At 40.9% G+C, this 17,589-nt stretch overlaps 1 protein-coding gene across 1 annotated transcript in view; it reads right to left on the bottom strand.

Moving 5' to 3' along the window:
- GRAMD4 (GRAM domain containing 4) overlaps window positions 1-17,589 on the bottom strand; it is a gene marked incomplete at both ends in the record, with an annotated part of 78,257 nt that overhangs the window by 38,434 nt on the left and 22,234 nt on the right. The window contains 2 exons of the mRNA XM_081999610.1: window positions 4,964-5,084; window positions 13,950-14,160. Coding sequence (XP_081855736.1) covers window positions 4,964-5,084; window positions 13,950-14,160 — 332 coding nt within the window. The remainder of the gene's footprint in view (window positions 1-4,963; window positions 5,085-13,949; window positions 14,161-17,589) is intronic.

Raw genomic sequence — 17,589 nt, 5'->3', positions numbered from 1 at the left:
GGCTCTGGTGAACAGACAGCTCTGCAGCACAGCCTGGACTCACGTCTTTTTCCCGCGGCTTCTCTGGGTGCGCAGGGAAAACATTCAAGAAGATTCAGTCACCATACGCAAACCACAGCCCTCATCAAAGAAACTCCACAAAGGCAACAGATGCGTGCAGATCTCCCAGGAACACCCTGTTAAGCATCTGGGAGTCCAGGATTTTAAGCTGAAAGAAAGGAGGCTTAGGGGAATCATAGAATAGTTTGGGTTGGGATGGACCTTTAAAGGTCATCTAGTCTAACCCCCAAAGGAAGGAGTAAAGCGTGGGAGAAGCCCAGGGTAAGCTCCATTGCCACAGCAGCTTCGGTGCTCACCAGCATCAGCACGCTTTAGGAGCCAGCGCTGCAGCATCAGGACCCCTTGGCCAGGGTGGACCATCTAGCAAGGAATGGCTACTACAGCCCACAGCTGGTATTTGGGTGCCTCAGATATACACAGCAGCTACCTACTCTTACCAGGGTCTTCACTTGCTACACAAATCAGCTCTTTATTCTGCTTCAAGATTTCTGAAGCAAAGGTGACCATAGGCTGCCAGGTCAGTAAGAAGACAGCAAAACCAATGCAGTGAAACCATTCCTCTGCTCTTCTCTAGCTCTGCTACTGCAGCAGGTGTTTGACCCTCAGGTCAGGAGAAATTACACTAAGGGCATCCTGACACAGCTGGTAATTGGACTCTGACTCAGCTTCATAGTCAATTTGTTGCATACAATTACTACAGCTGTTCAAGGAGGTATTAGCATTTCCGTACAGAACAGGACCTGTAGTACAGGTCATTTGCTGGTCACAACCACCACCATGCACTTCGGCTCTAAGGTTTACCACTTTCTAACATCCCAGATCTACCCAAGGACCACATCTAGTTTTCTAGAGCTCTACTTTCATGAGGTCTGTATACTGCTAGGTAAGCTCTTCTTACAAAGAATCATTTGGTTATTTATACCAAAAAGCAGAAGCAAGAGAAAACATTGTGGAGTTAGTCACATATAAGGTTTAAAAAGGCACATGAGAATGAGGAGTGTGGGGAAACAGAAATTTAAAAGCATAATTCCAACTTCTTCTGTAATGTTAATATAGAAAACGTAACTGAAACCAGCAGTATTGTAAGCCCCTAGAGGCTCCTGCCACAGCCTGCTTACAGAGTGGAAGACGAGAGCCTTGCAGGAGAGGACTTTATTTCCTCCTGCAGCTTTTCACCCTCACGTGGTGTTTCTTCGATTCACCAATTCATGACTAAAGCTCTTCTCCAACAGTCACCTGGTTTGTTTACTCTTAGCTGCTGCTACCATCACATCCTGAGCTGCTAAAATTAGCATTGCAAAAGGTTGAACATCCTTGAAGGAGAATTAGCTAATACTTCATGTAAACCATAGGATGCATGTGTGCTTACAAAGCACTTTGTAGCACGACCAGAGTGCTGACATCTGCAAAGCTGCCCTCCATAAGCAGGCACAGACAGTAATGGGAAGAAAAGCAGGACATTTACCTCAATGAGGTGCAAACCCAGAAGGATATTGCCTATTGTTTTGTCTTTCAAACGCAAGAGTAGCAAGCACGGTTTTATTTCTTTTTTAGATACAAATAGGTTTTGAAATGGAAGCATTAAAACCACTACTAACCTTGGCATATCAATCTAGCTGCCCCAGTTCAGCAGTTGCCTTCCCAATCTGAACCCTGAGCTAGCACCAAAGCGGTGTTCGCGTGCACTAAAACAAGGTTATAGTAATAAATAAAGTCCTTTAGAAATGGAAGATTCTGATGCTGACAGCTCCAAGACACAGCTTTTTCCATCCACGTGCATTCGGAGGTCCAGCAAACTAAGCTCTTTGCTCTTTTCATTCAGCAGGCGTTGAAGCCTTGTTCTGCAGGATCCCACCCCGATATCGCAGTCTCGCCAGACCCAACACACACGTTTTCAGCATTCCTGTGCTACAGGTCAGAAGAAGCCACTAGATTACAGAGATTAAGACCATTCCCACACAGACAGGAAAAGAAACTTTAGCCCTTTTGGCTGCAACAGTCAGCTTATCCCTCTCTTGCTTAAGATGTCATTATCCACGATCCCTTCCTCCTCCCAGCTTAAACCCCTCGCACTTCCAGTCACATTTTATTTGCATTTACAGCAATGCAACACACTAAGCAATTCCTCTCCATTGTCACCTCTCCAGATGTTTAGATTATCTCTTTGCTAATGAAGAGATACATCTAGCATCTTAGATGAAGATGCTTTCCCTTTACAGACAACTGTTTGTCTCCAGTAACTATTTGCTCCAGCGCTCCTCTCCAGCTTGTAGAGGCTACAGTTTGCTTTGGGATGTGTTTCACTGAAAACGCTACTGAGCCAAACTGCACCCTTTTACTTCTGCCTACTAATGGCTGAACGGAGTTTAGAGAAGACTAGCATTGCTCTTCCTCTAGCCAGGCACTTGCAACTACAGACCCACACTAGCTTGTAGCTGTGCTGTGTATATGTACATGATACACAACATCTAGCTGGGAGGAAATCTCTCCTCTTCGAACTCCCTGGCTAATAACATGCCTATACAAACAAAGAGGTATAGAAGAGGCAAAAATAAAGTTACAGGATCAGGCTGATAGCGATTAGAAACCCAACACATTAAAAAGCAAATCCATGGCACTTTAAGTATTTCCCCCACATACTAGCAGTTGCTTTGATTTTTGCACACCTAGCTAGTGGAAATGGAGTAAGAGGAAGTGGCAAATGGTTTATGTAAAAATACAATTATAGCAAGGTGTCCTTAAGGAATTCCATAATTAAAAATGGTATGCAAATACAGCTGAGTGACTACCTTTCTTAAAAAACACCTACTGCAGCAATAGGATTAAAAAAAAAAAAAACAAAACACAAAAATAATCAGCCTTTCTTCCAAGGATAAATTAAAGTAAACAAACTGCACATTTCAATAAGATTTTTCTGCTCACCATCAGTTCACTTTTGGGAAGAAAAAAACCCCAACAAACAAAGCTTTGCTAGTATTAAAAAAAACCCCAAACATTAACAAAGAAAATAGAAGAATACAGAAACCATATCCAAAAAGTGAGGTCCTACTTCACTTCAACTGACAAATGTAGTTACATAGTTCAGGCCAAAATTCTGAATGGCATGTAGGGGAATAAGGGATAAGCTTTACTGTGCTTACTTCTCTACTAGTTTATCATTTTTTCTCTTGTTTTTACATACAGAGTTACAACCAACTTGCCAGGACAACTCTATAATTACAGCTAAAGCAAAGGCTTTGGTGAAGAGCTCTTGACCTAGTGGTAAGGACCAGAGACACCCAGGACTGACCCACACCACCCAGCTGAACTACCCTACTGGCTTGAACCTACAACCATCTGCTCAAAGTTGAAGCGAAAGGGTGAGCTTCATTACCCTGTACCTTGCAGTTTGCTACAAAGGTCTGTGCAAAGGAGAAAGATTCAGCTAAAAGTGGTAGCACAGTTATCAGAAGGTTTACACACTACAGAAAGAACTTGAAGACTAAAAATATTCACAAATAGTCACAAAAATGTGTGCCCTGTGTAGTTACCATAAGCACATACTAAGGACTGAGAATGGATTCACCAGCCATGGAAGTGTTAGGGAACCATATCATGTTTTTATAGAAAAAAGCGTGCCCTAGTTCAAACCAGAAATCAGTTCTGGGAAGTCCTACTGTTTCTGTTACACATTACATCAGGAAATCACAAATGTCTCACCTAGTTTAAAAAACAATTTGATAACAGGAACTTAAGCAACATGTCTTTGGGGATGCAAGGAGTACGTGGTAACTCTGTACTGCACAGTTAATAAGAACTCAACTAAATCACTGAAACCAACAAGGAAAGTCAAACGGAGCTTTCAGTTTTTGTTTGATATTCCAATCATAATACCTCTTCCAGCTATCAGTGGAAACTGATAGCAGCTAGCTAGAAATTCTTGCCCAGTCTCCTTTATCAGGCCTCCCTCTCATACACACAAGGGAAAAAAAAAATCTAAGAAATATTGCCAAATGATAAACAAGTCACAGAAAATTAATTCCAAATCCTTGAGAATATGCTGAGGACAAAACACAAATCTTGTCAGATCATAATCTAGAAGTTATATAGAACCTTGTTATTTCTACCCCTGAGAAAACATCTGACAAGCTTTGAACACAAGAAAACAACCCTCATATTCTGAAGTTCAAATTGAAATGACCATTTTGGGAAGCAACTGAGCAAGAATTCTCATTGATTTATTACAGAGATCGCTACTTCTATCAAGTTAAAGGAATGTTTGTCTTTCATATTCCTGGTTTTAACTATCTCATCTTACAGGTCAGCAGTTCAGATCTGCTGACATAAAATCCCCAAAGTCTTATGGATGCCGCTAGCCATGAATGACAATCTCATATATACACACACATATACACATACCCATAAACCCAAACAAGTAACACTCGAAATCTACAGATACTCTTATCTGTATTTCTTACACAACTTACCAGTAATTCATACATTGTTAAGAGACACATGTTTTAAGACGTATTACTTGTTGAAACAGCTGCCAAGGAAATGCACTGGTCGCCCCTTCAGAAATCTCTTCTTACAATGAGTATTAGGCAAAAAACACCTATTGCAACCACATTAAAGTTGAGTTAATTCCAGGAGAATCTGCAGAGGTCAACATCAAGACTTCAACTAAGCAGCTTCTGTCATGTAGTGAGGTATGTTGTGAGGAATGCAATGAGGAAAAAAAAAATCCAAGTGACCCAGAAACCCTGGGAATGCTTTTAAGTTCCTCCCAGGGAAGCGTCAGCTCACGTGCTACCTGCACATCAGCACACCTCAAAATTCTGATGCCAACTTTTGCAGCTTAGAGAAGCCTTATTTCATCAGGCTTAAGCCATTCCTTTCCACAGAGCATTAATTTTATACTTACGTAAAAAGTGTTTTTCCAGTAAGGCTATTTCCAGGTGACCTTTGATCTCATTCAGTCTGTCAGACTCTGTTCTGTTAAAATCCTGGACTCCTGAAGCCATGATGATGGTCCCCGGACCCACCTATAAGAAAGCCAGAACACACTGACAGCTCAAAGGCACTTTTTTTTTTGTCATTTAAATACATCAACTTACTTCTGGGGAAGTAAAGAAACAGCCACATGAGAAACATGCAAGTATCAACAACACTGTATGCTTCTTACTCAGCATTAAATTACCAAAATAAATGAGTGAAAGCTAATCAAATGCACAGCATCTCTCCCATGTGAGTTAAGAGAACACACTTCTGCAGACCTCAGGGAGTTACAGAAAATAAAGATATTCCCCCATCCCCTTACCAGTTCTGCTGCATGATCATTTAGTCTTTCTTCTGATGATTTAAAAGGCATATTTATACTATCCCTCTCCTCTTGCCATTAAATCAACAGTCAATGCAACATAATTCACATATAATATTCTGAAGCTAGCAAAAGTAATACTTTTCTAGATATTTACTAAGCTACTAGAAAAGACATATTGTATCTTTTAATATCCATTTATAGAATGTGTAAATCTGAAGACCACAGTCCCTCTGCAAGGAAGGGATCCCCCACTCCCCCACCTCCAGCACAGCCCAGTTACTGCTGAATGATGTCCTTGGTGCCCAAGTAGCTCATCTTAGCAGGACGGGAGAGGGGGGAGTCAGGAGATTGTGTGTCTCGACAGATTTACCAGCACCACCCCTCGAACGAATTTGGCACTGATAATACTGCAAAAAACAGGAATCAAAGAGCAATTTGATTAGTTAGGAAGAGCAGTGACAACCACCACCTCCACAAAGTGAACACAGAAAAACCCCAAGCCCACACAGTAGAAGGCAGGTGATGCTGTCTTTCTCTCATAAAGTGGGCACTTTCAGACAGCAGGGGAAAGGGTGGGTGAGGGCATCTCCTGGGTAATGGTTGTTCAGGCGTGTGCAATCCCCACCAGGTACAAAAAGTCTGTAAACGAGAATTACAGGAGCTTCTCCAACAGCTTATAGTCAAAATCAAAGTGCTAGATTACAGACGCCTACATCTAAGAAAAGATCTCAAGACAAAAAGGGATTTATTTACCTACCCTAACCATTCCCCCACCCCTTGTTTGAGCCCTGAAAACGTACAGGAACTGTATTGCTTTCCAAAGTCAGCTTGTATGTATATATTTAACCATGACAGCTTAATTTACATACATATATAAACCTAACTAATCTACAAGATAGTTAATTAAAAGACATTTTCTATGTCTTAGGAAAGATGTGCAGAAAACTCACTGAGAGCAAAGTACTTTCACTGTTGGGAGTGATTTGCACTTTCAAGATAAAACAGTGTGAAGATACCTATTAAACATCTGTATTCTTGCTTGAGCTGAACAGATGCTGAGTTTAAGCCTCAAAATCTGTCTATGCAGGCAAATTAGCACTCTGCAGGCATTTACTGCACAGCGTTTACCTGGCACCAACTCCCCACCTGGGCTTGCTCAATACAGCGCCAAGCAGAGATGCTATTTCCAGTCCCAAAAGCAACACATACCCACTCAGCACTCTGCCAACGCTGCTGGCCCCGATGAGGAGCAGAAGTCGTTAACTTAGCAGCAGCCTTGTGCTGCTGCCCATTTTGGAGCCGGCACGAACCATACTGTAGCAGAGACGTACAGACCCCAGGGCAGTCCTTGCACGGGGAGGTGCAGCACAGCATTCTCCTCCCCATGCTCCATGTTTCCCATTCACACCTGCCTTTAGCCAGAGAGGTGCAGTAAGACATGCCATTTGCAACTACCCCAGCCACTGCTGAAGAGTAACAGCTGCCTGTTTTCAGATGAGCATGGGATGGCCATTAACCTATGTGTTAATTTCTTATCTATAGAGCCGTGTTGTATTTATTTACGCTGCAAGATTTACTGTTATCACTTGCCAGACACTTGGAGAGCCCCAGAGAGGATGGAGTGGCTGAAGTCAAACAGCAGCACCCTTACAACACACTCTACAGGCAGGCACAAGCAAAGTGTTATTAAAATACAGATAGCTGCCCAGACGTTAAAGCATGGCTTTCTATATTGTATATCCACATCTGGCACAAAGGGACAATCTCTGCTCCCAGCTCACAGAAGTTCATATGGAGCTGTCTAAAGAAACAGAGTCACTGCTTAAAAATAAATAAATAGATAAATAAAATCACATTCAGGTCAAAGAGCAAGATGCTGTACCCATCAGGAATGCGCCAGGCTCTGCACATCAGCCCAGTGCTTATAGACAGCACCTGGCCCCTGCCCAGCCAGTCCCCGGTCCCCAAGCCCACGGGCTGCGGCAGGAGCACAGAGACTGAGGTGAGGGAGGAGAGGAAGAAGAAAGGGGCTAGCGAATATCTAAGCACAGTCAAGTTTTCATCCCCATTGAAGATACTCAAGATATTTCACCCAGACATGAGTTATATGTCAGAAATCCATCTAAAGGACCAGCTCCACTTTTGTTTCTTCAGAGTTGTGAAGTCATTAATCAAAGCCAAGGATACCTTGACTGTGCCTCTTAGGAAGAGGGGAAAAAGCAAGAGGTGCATATGCATAAGCACTGAGGACAGTGATACAAGTTAACAGGACTCATTCTGAAAGTTTCCAAATGTGTGTATCTGATAAAGCATTGAATCCAAGAACTCTGATATCAGTTGACGGGTTAAAAATCAGGATGCACACATTATTAAACTAACCACAAAAGATTACAATGACCTTCTAATTTAGAGAAATAAGGAAAAAAAGAATCCACTAAGTTAAAACATAAGGCTGCTTGCTAAGAATACTAGGAGAAAGATCATATAATTATCATGTAATAATAAAATACTTTAACTAGAGTCGTAAGACACACGGAGATACAAGTTTGATGGAAAATAAAGCACTCAATTTCCAAAATTAGTGACACCATAATGTATTAATGAAGACAATTTAAAAGCATTCAGAAAACTGAGCATGTCCAGAACAGTGAACAGAGAGACATTTAAGCAGATGGTTCTTTTGTCCCAGAATTTTTTTCCCCACACCAACACACCTTGTTCTGTAAAGAGGTGTTAACAGGCTAAAAAGATAATACATAAGATCTGTACATTTGCTGGAGGTCAACTGCCTGCCTCTGAACTAAAAAAGTACCTCTGCCTGAAGTTAGCATAACAGACTCTACTCACAAGTTAATAAAAAATTATCTAATTCCAGTGTTAAATGGGTTTCTCCTTTCTGCTGCCTCTGTAGACTAATGCTGGATTTACTACACTGTACTGTACAGATGCCCTTTCCTGCTTCTGAATCACAATAAAAGCCTTGAAGGTTTCCACAGATTTCTGCTTTTCCTTCTGCCTCTCTAGCTTTGACAGTATTTGACACAGGAGCCCTCTTAAAATGTTGGCAATCACTATTACTTAGTGAGAACAGCGCACAGGGCTTGGCAGTGCCTAGGAAGCCAGCAAAATGCCAGAGCTGAGCACGGAGTCAGAGACAGAGGGGTTAAAGGAAGATTTCTGATAACAACAGATTGCCTCTAACCCACCATCAGAGTTCAGAGCTGCTGCTCAAAGCCACATCCAGCTCCGGATATGAAAAACCACATCTCCCCACAAATGCGTTTTTTGCAGTTGAAGCTTTTTGTATCTGCAGTTGAGGCTTTTCGTAACAGCATCTCCCAACCTGAGAGTACTCTGCCTTCCCTCCTTCCCTCCCCCAGCCCCCCTCATCCTGCGAGCCCTGGGATTTTGTTCTGCACGCTGAGCACTGGCGCCACTGTCGCTGCACAGCCCCTGAAAAGGTCTAAGTGCTTCTTAACCAAGCAGATGTGGATCTGTCCTCTCCATCCTGCAGCATAGCACATCTTCAGCTGTTACTCACAGAGTAACGTAACTGGCCAACTCCTTTTATTTTACTTGCACAACATCGTACACAGATGATTTTTCTCTAGGAATATCTAACAAAACAATTGGCAAAATTTCCAATTTTGTCATTAACTTAGAGAGGAGCAGTTCTTGAACACGGAGGATGGGGAGCAGCGAGGACACAGCATGCCAAGCCCAGGAGCATAACCATTCACCCAAATCACTCCTCAGGGTTGGGTGGTGGCTGGGACATGACACAGAGAAGAGGTAGTTTAAAATACAACATTTTAACTTGCATTCATCTGAGCAGCAAAAGGGGGGAAGAAAAGTCTTCACTAATACAACAAACTACAAAGCTTGTCTAGAGAGGTCGTAGCCTCCCGAGTTTCTTGACTGACGCTTCATGTGCATTTTTTTACTTCAAATTATTAAAAGGTTCCTTGTGGCTGCTGTATTTACCAGCTGTAAGGAAAGGGAAAACCCAACAATACTGCTCAAGAATGAAAGCATCTGCATTCATCCTTAGTAGCTATTCTTGGAAGCATACCCATACTGGCAAGCTCCTAAAATACAGCTATATTTTACATAAATTTTTTAAAAATCTAGTGCTAGCCAGGTTTAGAGACTTTAATATTTTAATTGTAATGTTTGCAGCATGCTTTGTAGCTTCCAAGTATCATGCTTTATACCTTCCAATCATTGTAAATGAGGTGACCAATACAGAAACATTTCAGATTTTAATTGACATGTTTCAGGAAAAGCCAAACTGTACTGGAACAGCAATTAAATTAATGTTTTCTGTACCACAATAACTCAGATTTAATCCTAGCACACTGGCAGGGAACTTGCATAAGTAGATTAGACTGTTTTCAGTACAATATGCCAAGTACGAGAGCGCTTCAACTTGTAATTCTCACTGCCAGGTTAGTGCATAACCTCCACAGGTTTAAACACAATCTTGTTCCTTCCCCCCTCTGCCGAAGGGGACGTGATCCTCCTGCACACCGAGTTCGTTCATATACCTGTACATAGTAAGGAACGTTTTCTCCCTTTTATAAAAATGGGACATTTGTCACTTTAAGAGTACATAAATTAATCTATAGCACAAACTGATGATGAGACATAAGTTAAAATGAGGCAAATCAAGCCAGAACTGGGAAATACAAAAGCAGGCTATGATTTTCAGGGCACAGTCCCCCTCCCTGAACATTCATATTTTAGCAAATCAAGTTGCCAGAGAAATGTTTTAAAGCTTTTTTAGGTGCAGAATTGTGATCTGGCAGGAAGGAACCCATGCTGCATCTACAGAATAGGAAACCGTGATGACACTGAATGAAGGGGACTTTAATTACTAGGCAAGCAACATTACTTGAATTTCAAATGTCACAACAAGACACATGCTAATATGTTCACTATTAGGAAGTAGGAATGGATCAGGTCACCCCCTCTACCTATTTTTCGATTGTGTTTTTTTTACAAAACAATGCAGAAATAACAGTGCTGCTACAGTGCTGAATGTCCTTGCTTTCAAACACACAAACACACACCTATGGTAAAGAGGGAAGGAAGAAATCTGGGAAGCCATTCAGGAATTGAAAGAGATGCTTAGCAAAGAGTTAATTCGTTAACCAGCAGGGCTGTCTTGGCAATGATCTGATCACAATGTCCCATTACCCACAGAGACCTAAGAAAGTACCTGCTATCCAAGAAACACCTGGTAGTCAGGGCACTTAAATGAAAGAGGGGGAAAGTACTCACATAAGTAAACAGCCAGCCTGTAAGCTGAGACCAAACTAGTTCAAATTAAGAATAAGACACCTTTTGAACAGAAAGTCTCGGAAACCACTGAGGAGAAATCAAGGGAAAATTACAAACCCTTCCAACCCCAGGGCCCTGCTACCAGAAGCCAGCTGTGTGCTTCACCCAAACACGAGTTAGGATGTTTATTATTGAACTAAAAATGTAAAGCTCACAGTTTTGAGATAAAGAATGTAAGACAACCTCATCTGGCCATCCTTCCTGTCCTTCCACAGAGTGTAAATTTTTCATGTGCTACTTCAGTAAGACATGTGAAGTGTTGGGAGTAAGTCCCACTGCTGTGGGACATGGTTTAGTGGTGGACTTGGCAGTGCTAGGTTAACAGTTGGACTTGATCTTAAAGGTCTTTTCCAACCTAAATGATTCTATGATTCTATCTGTGGCCTGGGACTGAACGTTCACTTTACTTGTTGGAGGTGTGCGAAAGAGTGTGTCTCTTCTTTGCAGATGGTCAGGGTACTGCAATCCCAAGCTTTTATGACAACACTTCTTACTCTAAACTTGTGGCAAGGTTTTGCATACACTTGTCAAGTTCAGACACATACGTAAAGAAGAGGCACCTAACATGCACAATTCTAAGTGCACTACATACGCTTGAAGCACGGTACAGAAAGGCCTTTCATTTACATGACTGCGCTGTACTGTTCTAATAGACAGAGATCTTTCTTTAATGGCTCCGTAATGATTAACACACCAGACTTTAAAAAAAAAAAGAGGAAGCAGAGAGGGGCACAGATAAAGCCTTTGTCAAGGGAATGGCTGGCAGTGGAGTCAGAGACATCTGTGTATTGAACATGCAGATAAGGGGACCAGGACTCAAGTTTTGCATGCTTATGCTCTCTCCAAGCCACCAATCTTGTTCTTTCAAGCCCATCAGTTGTGTAGTCAGATTTTAACAGAAACAGTGAAGCAACAGAAGTGGAAGCACAGTACAGGTCACATCTATCTGAAAAGACACAGCCTAACTTCAATTTATGAATGAGACTTGCATTGATTTTTGTATTCTTTCAACAGTTGCCCAAAGGGGGAATATGTAGTATCAATATACAAATAATAGCTTCCTATTAAGCAGGAGGAAACCAACAAGACTTGGTCTTCTCATGATCAGTGTAATAAAAGTATAATATTGAGTTGCTTACAGAGCCTATAAAAGAAAACCATCCTGTATAAGCAATTTCAGATTTGAGTTTTAGTCACTGATTTAAAAACAATTCAAGCACAATTCAATCATATGATCTCAAAAAGAGAGACATAATTCAGAATTGCCTTGTTCACACGGTCTCAGACACTGTTTTAATATTGACTTAAATATACAAGCATTACTTTCTTTACTCCAGGCACCTCTGTAGCACAGGGAGTTATTTCTTCTCCCTTCATTTTATGGATGGGCAGCAGCACTTAGTGGGCAGATGTCTGTGAGGGCCAAGTGTTAATCCCCTAAACTTCCCATCTGAAATGTATCCCTTATACGTCAGACCTCCTTCCTCACACAAGTTTCCTTATTTTGCTCGTATCTGTAACACAGCTGATGCTTTTAGGCTGTTCCAGCATCACACTGGGTTTGCAGCTCCCAAACATCAGGACCAGGGCAAAACAGCAAGTCTGATGCTGTTGCTGCTTTCCTCTCTCTCTTTCTCCTGTCTTTTAAAGAACTATACTCAGCTGTATCCCAAGGACTTAGATCATGACAGCCTATTTAACAGGATATAATCAGCCAGAAAGCAGAGTGTTTCTCTTCAAATTACCTTCTCAGCACACAGCTCAACAATTTGAGAAAGCGGAGACCATTACCACAGATGTGTAGCTATAGGGCTTTATAACTAGTCAAAACTGTAGGTTTACCATGCTATTCTCTCAGCCATACCATCCTGGAGCTACTACCGTCCTAAAGAAATACAGAAAATAGTATCTAGGGTTCAAGACAGATCTTTCTGTAGCCTCTAGCTCTGCTAACCAGATCCTTCTGATTAGATACAAAGGGTACTCCCTACTCTCCACACATAAATATAATGCCTTAAGGGTAATGAAAATAAGCCAGTATTTACCTAGAAAAATCTCAGAAAACACCATGTTGGATGGGCAGCAGCATATATTAGTCCCACTATACACAATGCATCTTAACAACTGACAGATGTCTTCAGTAGAATAAGAGCAAAGGAAGGGCATTCAACAGACCTTCCTCATCTGAGGAGCTTGAGGATTTGCATACAACAGACTTTTTGTGACCAAAAAATGCTCTGTCTTTACCACTTGTTTGTTCCATGATCATGGGAAACAAATTCTGGCAAAAGAGCTCCATATAAGTAGGATTGTATGTGGTGCCACACAAGCCCACTTAAATTTAAAAAACCTAATTGCTACAGAACAGGATACAAGCTGCCAACCCCAAAGGAGATGCGTGAGCATATACAGTTTAAAGTCTTTTATTTTAACACTTGTGGTGAGCAACAGCTGTGCTTCCCAACAGCCTGACAACATTTTGGGGATAAAAACTGCATGGTGAGTTTCCAAATAGGGTGGTACAAATTCTGCCCTCCAAGCTACATGCTAGAATACTGTTAAATGGACAAATCCTAATTTAGATTGTAGCACTCCAAGCTCAAGGATCCACAGCCATTTTTTGACAGTTAAAGCAGGATTATTTTTTTTTTTAACCAATATTTCACTTTTCCTGAAACAGTGTTTTTTAAAAAGGTAGGTCTGATTGGGTGCTTCTGCTTACAAGCACCAAAATGTTTTAGCACCTGAAGAGTCTTGCTCACCTTCTGCATAGGTTTAAACCAGCTCTATAGAATGGAAGCATTACTGGGTTACTACAGTGAAGAACAAGATGGTGTGACCCTCTAACTCTAATGAAGCCACCAGAAGTCTTATCCCTACAGTCCTGGCCAGTGCCATTTAAGCAGATCTGAGCTCCTCAGACTGAAAAGACGTCTTCCCTTCAGATCTGTTTGTTAGTAATTCAACAAAACAAATAAAAACCAGACAGTATTCAAAAGCACATCCAAGGTTAACAAACCTGTCAACCCGCAACATCTAAAATCAATAGTAGGGACAGGGAACCCTAACACTAAGAATTTAATTGATCTTTCCACAAAATGGAAGCCTATTAGTGGAAGCTTACTTCCTAGTCCACAAATCTTCAAGTGTTAAATACAAAATATAGGGACAAAGAATTATTAAGTTATGCTATTTTTCTGCCTGACAACTATATAACATAACAATACTTATATCAAGTACTTACAGGGTCTCTCAGCTCTTCATTGTCTCGAGTTGATGTTCGAGGTATTTTCACCGGGATTTCATCTCCACATTCAGTGTCTGAAGCATTTGGAGACTCTGCTAAATCAAGGAACTCATCTCTCTTGTGACCTCTGAACCTTATCTTGTCCAACTTCTTTAGCATGTTCAGCACTGCGCTCTTCTGCTTTACCTTAACATGACGGTTGGAGTCTCTGCAAGAAACAAGACATGAAGAATGCTTTAGAAAGCTTGCAGTAAATCTAAATACATGCATTCTAATCACTAACTACTTCTAGCCATCTTTCAAGGGCCTTCCTGTCACTAGACAAAAACATGCTGCAGCTTAGCTTTTTAACAGGCTTTTTTTTTCCACAGTGTAACAGATGCATGGTTTGTTTTTCAGCAGTTGATGATTTACCATCTTCCCACACTATTATGATGGCCTCTTTCTCCTGGCTATTTTTACAGCAAGTCAGAATGGGCACAAGCTAACAACCTGCTCTCCAAAGAAAGATTAGGAAGTCAGTCCCTAAAAGATTACTTGAAACAAAAAAAGAGTTTAGCTGATAAATCCACATTCTTCAATTTGCTGATGCTTCTAATCAAAGACATGAAAATACACTAAGCTTCACTGCCAATCTTTAAATTTCCAGAAAAACTGGAGCAAAAGAGTAAGGAGGCTATCTTGTCTCCCTACTGCTTCAGGCTAAGAAAACAGAAAGTACCAAGGGTTTATTGAAGAAAGCCACCAGACAGATCCATGCAGAAGGTCCCACCAAAAACTAGAGATTGTTGAAATCGACCATAAACCACATTCAAATTCACTGCCAAAATCCTTAAAATTACCACTACTGACAATCTTGTACACCTTTTGCTAGATTTCTATTACTCCCTTTGAGACTCAAAGGAGAATCACTTTATTAGTGATCCTTTCACATTTTTTTAAAACTAGCATGACCAAAAATTTACTGTAAGAGAAATAGCACAGCCAATATTTTTGCAGAATGTGCAGGTGCCATGGCATCCAGAGGAACAAGAAATGCCCAGGACATTTCACTTCCAGAGACAGTATTTGACATGAGCAATACTTAAATCATAAATCGTACTGGGAGAAGTATTTTGCTTTTTAAAACACAATAGAAGAAAGCTTAAGTAATGCATGTAAACTCATTGTAATGGTAGCTTTCCAAGACACTGCACTGTATACTTTCTGATTTAAACCAGACCTGCTGAATCAGTCCAATTCAATGCTCTACACGTATCACACTCTGTACCACAGATCCCAAGCTCCATCTTTTTTAAATTAAAAAAAAAATATCAGTTCCTTCATTCTACCACCCCAGCAAGTTACCACTCTGTCAGTTTATAACAAACCAGCCACAATTTTCTCTCCTACAAACTCTGCTCCTCAGCTCAGAGCATTCCATTGAGAGGGTGCCATGATGCTCTCCCAAACAGACTTTTGCAGTGGCAAAAATTTATTTTGAGGCACTTGTTCCTGTTACTATCCCTTCTTCCCTATGGTCAACACTGCCCTTCTCTTCATTAAAAAAACATGCTTAGCTTCATGGCACATCATCCCAGGCACTAGTGTGAGATGAAAAAGCAAAGGCAGATCGAGACATGCGTCACTTCAGGAGTATAAAGAGCAAAAAAGAGAAGCCTTTTGCTACTGGCTCCCACACCATTTGCACTTGAGACAATTCTCACCTCCTAACACAAATCTCTTTTCAGAGCTCTTTCCCTGTGGATTCTCCGCTTACCCTAACACTTTGGCAGTGACTATTCACACCAAGTTCGAATCAGATCATTCCGTTCAAAATCTGCTTTAATTTGCACCTCTGCCAAGGTTTATTAGCACCCTTCACTTAAACACAGAACTTTGAAACTCATACAAATCCCTTATAGTGCAGCTGGCAAAAAACCCCCACAAAACTTCCTGTATCAGAGATGCTTAAAGTTGCAGCCCTGTGTTTAATCTTTCACTTAAAGAGAATCACTTGTGGTAACTCACACCAAAGTTATTTTCTATGAAGAGCTGTTCTTTGAAGTTCTATTACTTGTCAAAGCTAAGTTTAAAATAGAAACACTTCTTACTCATTCATTGACTATTTGATGAAAAAACTTGTCAGCTATCACATCCAGAAATACCTCCAGGCCCTACTATTAATAGCAGCTAGAGAACAAATGCTATCAGGGAAGTTTAAAGCTCTGATAAGCACCAGCCCAATTGTATCATGCTGCCTCCCATCTCCGTCTATGTTCAACCAGTTTTACACACCATGTAAATCAGACCTACAATGAAGAAGTTCTAAACCAAACCCCATTTGTTCATCATCCATGCTGTCACTGCTAATGATACAGCTACATGAAGAAATAATAACGATGCTATCCCTTTTCTGGTCGGCACTCATCAGGGAGGACAAGCATGCAACCCAAGCCTTCTCCATCCTCTCTTATGGATGGGGCAGTTAACTGAAGGCTGCAGATGAGCATTGCTGTCCTGGATGGAATCAGGAGCCCTCAGCGTTGTCCTGTTAAAGCCACATTTATCCACCACTCTCCAAAGACCAGGGCAGGATCTGGAACACTTTTTAAAGCCTGGCATATATAGCACTTCAATGGACATTTCAAGATCTGAATTCAATTTTCCCCTTAGAGTGGATTCACATTCACTTATCACACAAAAAGTGAAAGGCAACAAAAACGTCTTGAGACAGAGCAATTGAAGACACTTCTCTTCAAGCTTTGCTTTCAGGCAATGAAGAATGAAAGAGCCAAGGCCAGTGAAAAGGTCCAGCAGTGTAACTGCCTGGGTTGGACACCGTTTGGGAAGAAGAAGTACTAAACTCCAGCCTCCTCCTAGGATGGTTCATGCATTTCAGCCCTAGGTCACAGAATAACCTGTCCAGCAGATGTACCCGTGAACACATTTACCATATTTTTTACTAGTAAAACTTGATGTACCTACCCTTAAGCAGAGTATCACATGGTCTTTTAAAAACGCAAATATTTCCTTAAAGCACTAACAGATCACTCCACTGAAGAGAGTCAGCTTAAATTCTGTAACATAGAGGCTAGCAAAAACTGATGTCATCGATGTCAATATTTTTAAAATACTATTCAGTAGGTTGACCATTAAAAGAGGAAATAGTAAAGATTCATGTTCCTAGGCATTTTTAAGTGCTTTGAGTACAAAAGCTGTTATATAAAAATATCTGCTCAGTTATAATTTGAAAATAATAAGAACATTTTGTCTAAAAATAATTTTGAGCGCACCAGGCTCCCAGATTACTTACAGTTACATTAGATTAACCTAAGCAAAAACCTAAGCTTGCCAACAAGCTCCTATAGAAACTCATTATCTGGCCTCCAGCCAAATGCACAATCTAAGACAGGCTTTTTATGTCAGCACCCTGTTCTTGCAACTAGCAACTTTTTTTTTTAGATAAAGATCAATAAATATGGCAACATTTCGGCAGTTTCAGGCTCACTAGGAAAAAAGCTTCTCAGAGATTTTATATTCCAAGGGACTTGGGTCAAATTTTGATAAGCTTGAGGAAGATTTTGTAAGACCTAAGATCAGAATCTAATCTGGAATTAGATTTATGGTAAAATACAGTAACTAAATATCAAAACAG

The sequence above is a fragment of the Phaethon aethereus genome, assembly GCF_964289735.1.
Source record: "Phaethon aethereus genome assembly, chromosome: 1".
In the NCBI taxonomy this organism is placed as follows: Eukaryota; Metazoa; Chordata; class Aves; order Phaethontiformes; family Phaethontidae; genus Phaethon; species Phaethon aethereus.
Note: the sequence above shows the minus strand (reverse complement) of the source record. Positions and strands in the feature narration are given on the sequence as shown.